The sequence below is a fragment of the Lepisma saccharinum genome, chromosome 11 (genome assembly GCF_977018435.1).
Source record: "Lepisma saccharinum chromosome 11, izLepSacc3.1, whole genome shotgun sequence".
NCBI lineage: Eukaryota > Metazoa > Arthropoda > Insecta > Zygentoma > Lepismatidae > Lepisma > Lepisma saccharinum.
In genome coordinates, this window is record NC_139239.1 from 77786879 (window position 1) to 77791666 (window position 4788).

Consider the following 4788-nt stretch of genomic DNA (forward strand, 5'->3'; position numbering starts at 1 on the left):
AAACCAGAACTGCATACCCAGCCCAAAACTTGACAAATTGAAATTAAAAGTGCGCAAATGTAGAAATATTATGAACCAGTTATTGGTCCACCATTTCCAGCTGAATTGTATATTTAAACATCTGTCGTAAGTGACTTATGGAAAGTTTCATCTGCACATTATTTTGCAAAACTCTACCTTTACAATTCTACTTTCCTCTCTATAGGTATATACATACCATGTTCGATATCCGGTAAAGGGACACAGTGGTTCGGATTTTATTTTAAAATTGTAGGTCCAGTCCCGTTTAACCTATCTGTGCATAAAAGTGGACTTAAAACTTACGTAAAAAATATCCACAGATATGCCGACCTCCGTACGGAGTGGTTAGGAGAGTTTACGACGCCAATGGTAACGACATATGTTTTCTTTGTGAGTGTTCCTGCATCAATTTCGTAATTTCATCATATCATCACTCATCTTCATCGTTGCGATTAGCCAAAAGTGATAGCAAAGCGATGCAAAATAACAAAATCAAATCACACACAAACAACATACATACAGTGAAGAAACTTAGTAGCAGTAAAAGTTTTGCATTTCAGTTCACAATTACGTGTGTTTTACATTGAAGGCACATTAAGTAATGTTTTGCGATGGATCCAAAATATGCCTGTTACTGACAGTCAATTGTTTTTTTCCTCCCTTCCGTACAGCCTTCACCCGAGTATCGAGACGTCGCCAGTTTCCATCAATGTTTCGTCGACAAAGGCTTCAACAACGATAAATATCACATCTCTACTTTCGATGCGTAAGCTTCATGATTATACTGTTTAGTACTGAATAAAGGTGACGACCATCCGTTGAAAAATGCTGAACATTTTGGCAACGCAGAGGCAGGATTACATGGTAAAGAGCTCATTGCGTCAAGCAGGCTCTGGCAACTCCCTTACAGTTGACAATTTTGCAACAGCGCCAGTGAATTTCTCATCTTGCTCAAGCTCTAACATCAAAATCAAAATCATTATATCTACTTCTTTTAGGTGGAGTTCGACGTCTAATCATACATCGGATAATTCACTTCCTTTGCTGCTGATACGTTTTTGCCTTTCAAGTAAATGCAGGATTGATTGATTTGGTGTTTTAAGTCCACTTTATGCACAGTAAAGCAAATCGGGACTGGACCCAAAGTTTAAACCCGAAATACTGTGTCTCCATCCGGTATCGAACTCGGGGCCCCTTGATTACAAGGCGACCACGCTACCATTGCGCCATCGGAGAGGCCCAAGTAAATGCAGGAAAATCAGGCCTTCTGTAAGAAGCTGATTAAAAACGTTTCTGCTCTGTCCCTCGCCCTCCTGCAAGATAGCGATAAGAAGTGCTTGCTTCTTTTTTTCTTTTCGCCGAACTACATTGAGTTAAACATGTCAAATGCAGTACAAGAAGACCTGTGACCGGTGGTTGACTGCGGACGGAGTAGATAGTCAAAATGTTACAAATGGAACATTGGACCTATCTTTCTACATTAAACTACATTACTCTTTCAATTAATATACTTTAATTTCTAACTTATCCAATTTATCTTCCAGCCGGACGCTCATTTCTTTCATGGTTCGTTTACTTTCCTCCACATTATGATACAACATGTCAATTTTTTTATTCTAATTTTGCCTATATGGTACCACATAAAAAAAAAAAACAACTACATTCTATTGCTCCCTCATAAGAAAGTTCATTGCCGCATCACTCAAGTATTTTATTCCAGCCTATTTCAGCTGCTTCGTCCTGAGAAGGAGAGATCGACGTTCGAACAATGTTTGTAGAGGCAACGCGTTTTCGGAACATCTCTGAGTTCTGTCGCTTCGCTAGTCAGCGAGCCTAAAATGGTCTTCTTCCTTCTGACGGCGTAGCAGGTTGCGCAGAACGACATGCTCAGAAATCATTCGTGAAAGTGATACCGAGGTGCGAGGATCTGGTGCTAGACTTGAGCGTGCTGCTGAGTGTATGGAAGTGCGATTTCGTAGTGTGTTCCTCACATAAAATATGCCTCCTGTTCATTCCAAAGTTTATCGTAGAACGCTTAGGGGACAAACGCGTGAAGTTTGCAATTCATGCAAGAAGAGGCTGACCAAAATGATTTAAAGTTGCCTCTTAAAAAAGTCATTGACCGTGTTTGTGCTGCGACAGGTGTATCTTTAAGTACGGTAAAATCAATTAAGAAGGAAAGTTCGGCGGTTCGTGCTGGATCATCGTCATCATACAGTACGCCCCGTAGAAATAAAAATCGTCCGCGGCCGTGTACAGATATAGATGATTTTGACATGTGCGTTGTTCGGAGAACAATTAATGAATTTTACACCGTAGACAGGCGTATTGTGACACACTTTTACTGAGTGTGTGAACCTCGAAAGGTTCGGGGATCAGACCTGGAGCCTTTTAGATTAAATATATTATTCTATTGGGGGTTAGCGGTAGCTCGTAAGCTCTCGCTTGGCTGCATCTGCATACTGCAGGAGGTACCAGAATAAACTTAAATATATAAAACCCTTTATAAAATGGCAATTCTCATGATTCGGGTTACTATGACCTTAAGTCTGCATTGGCAAAGGATGGCATTAGAAAAGCATATTACCTGTCTCTCTTTAGAATCGTGGACCGAAGAGTTTCTATAGTAACTGTCACTTGCTTGCTGAAGTTCGCCTCTCAAATTCTCACTCAGCTTCGCTGCACTCCACTTCCAAACAAGTTTCTGAAAGTCCGCATCCAGCCTCAATCTCCTTCAAAATCAAACTCACTCTCCTCTCTCCAATACTCAAAACTCCCTTCTTCTTACTCCTGAACCACTCTCCTGTTCTCTTCAAACCCCAAGACCAACTCCCCTGTCTCTCCCAAGCCAGATCCAACTTGCCTTCCTCCTCATCAAAACTCCTCCCCCTTTTCTCTCTCATCAATTTTCCTTTGCAAATATTGGCGAATGCTTTTCGCTGAGCTGGTGCTGAAGTTAACACTTTCCTATACTTCCTGTCAGGCTGCTTAGCTCAACGTAACTCGAAAATGAAAATGAGGGATACGTAACGCAGGCAAGTCCCAACAGTAAAATCTGTGCTTGCAAAATTAAGGAAAACCATCGGATATAAAGGGCAGGCAACCAGTTTATTGAAGATCTTCAAAAAACTTGGGTTTTGGTGGAAGAAAGTGGAAACTAATAGACGTGTGCTTATTGAGAGGAATGACATTCGGAATGCAAGGATTGCTTATTTACGGGCCATCAGTAGATATCGTCGGGACATGGTGCGACGATAGTCTCGAGGGCCTGAAATCTCCAATATCCAAAGGGCAACGTCTCATTATTGTCCATGCAGGCAGCGACAAGGGGTTCATCCCTAACGCCCTTCTGATATTTAAATCCAATCTGAAAACTGGAGACTACCACTCGGAGATGAATTCCAGCAATTACATGCGGTGGATAAGAGAAATGGTCATTCCAAATTTACCCTCAAATTCCGTCTTCGTAATCGACAACGCATCCTACCACAATATTCAGAAAGAAAGATGCCCTTCGTCTAACACCAAGAAAAAGGAAATGCAAGAGTGGCTATTAAAAAACAATATACCATTTACGGACGATATGTTCAAGCCTGAACTATACAGCCTTATAAAACTGCACAAACCGAAGATGAAATCCTACATTTTAGATGAACTGATGAATGAACATGGCCACACAGTCCTTCGCTTGCCTGCATATCATCCCGATTTAAATGCTATAGAGAAAATTTGGGGCATTTCTAAACAATGGGTTGCAAATCGCAATGTGACTTTCAAATTAAATGATGTGTGGGAACTTTGTAAGGAAGCGTTTTCGGTGATTGGAGAGGAGGAATGGGAGTCATGTTGCAGCAATGTTAGAAAAACTGAGGAACAATACATTCGGACGGAGGGTTTGCTGGAACCAGAAATAGAGCGTCTGGCTTTCAGGGTTGGCGACAGTAGCAGCAGTGCGGACGATTCATTGTCGAGTGCAGAAGATTCTTGTTGCGAAATGTCCGATTCAGGTTCTGAACTTGACGGCATAGAAGACCTGGAATAAATCATTGGTTTCTTCATTTGATCGTATTTGCAGTATTTACAACACATAAGGTAAGCTTATTGTATTGTTTTCGCTAGTGAGCTTTTGTTGTTCTACAATTCTGCATTGAGTCATTGTTACCCACTGTTTTTTTGTTCACTTGCAACGCTGCTTGAGAATTGTAAACACGCGCCAACAGTCGCGCGTTGCAACTCCCTCACCAGCTGATTCGGTTTCTGTGCGACTCGCTTTCAACTTGCGCATAAGAACACCTCAGAGATGTTCCGAAAACGCGTTGCCTATACCACTGACCTACTTATCGGTAGCTCGCTAATCCCTTAATCCCTTACAGCTGCAACGAAAGAGCCTGTTCACCCGATCAAACTATGCAGCTTTTTCTCTTCACTTTCTTACGTCAACACAAATATTTTACACACAAATAATCCTATCTGAACTTATTATTAACATATATTCATATTTTCACTCACTGATTGACGCATAGTCGTAACGTAATTTCCTGAGAAATATGGTGCGAAAAGATGAATTCCCCCATTTATAAAAGTTCGACTCTGTTGTTGAGTGCGTTGGGTGATCGTACACTCAAGTCGAGTCCCGTCAGCCTGGACGAGGCTGTTTTGCGAGTCTCTCTTCGTCCATTTAACATAATCAAGATTCATCGTCGTGAATTGCCAAAAATTGAAGAAAAGAGACGTAAAATAAATAATAAATATCAAATACAAATGACT

General features: G+C 41.1%; 1 protein-coding gene across 1 annotated transcript; it reads left to right on the forward strand.

Moving 5' to 3' along the window:
• Positions 1–3205: 3205 nt before the first annotated feature.
• LOC145995089 (uncharacterized) lies at positions 3206–4063 on the forward strand. Its single transcript, XM_083131624.1, has one exon. It carries the CDS (start codon positions 3206–3208, stop codon positions 4061–4063), a length of 858 nt encoding a protein of 285 aa, XP_082987750.1.
• The last annotated feature ends 725 nt before the right edge of the window (positions 4064–4788 follow it).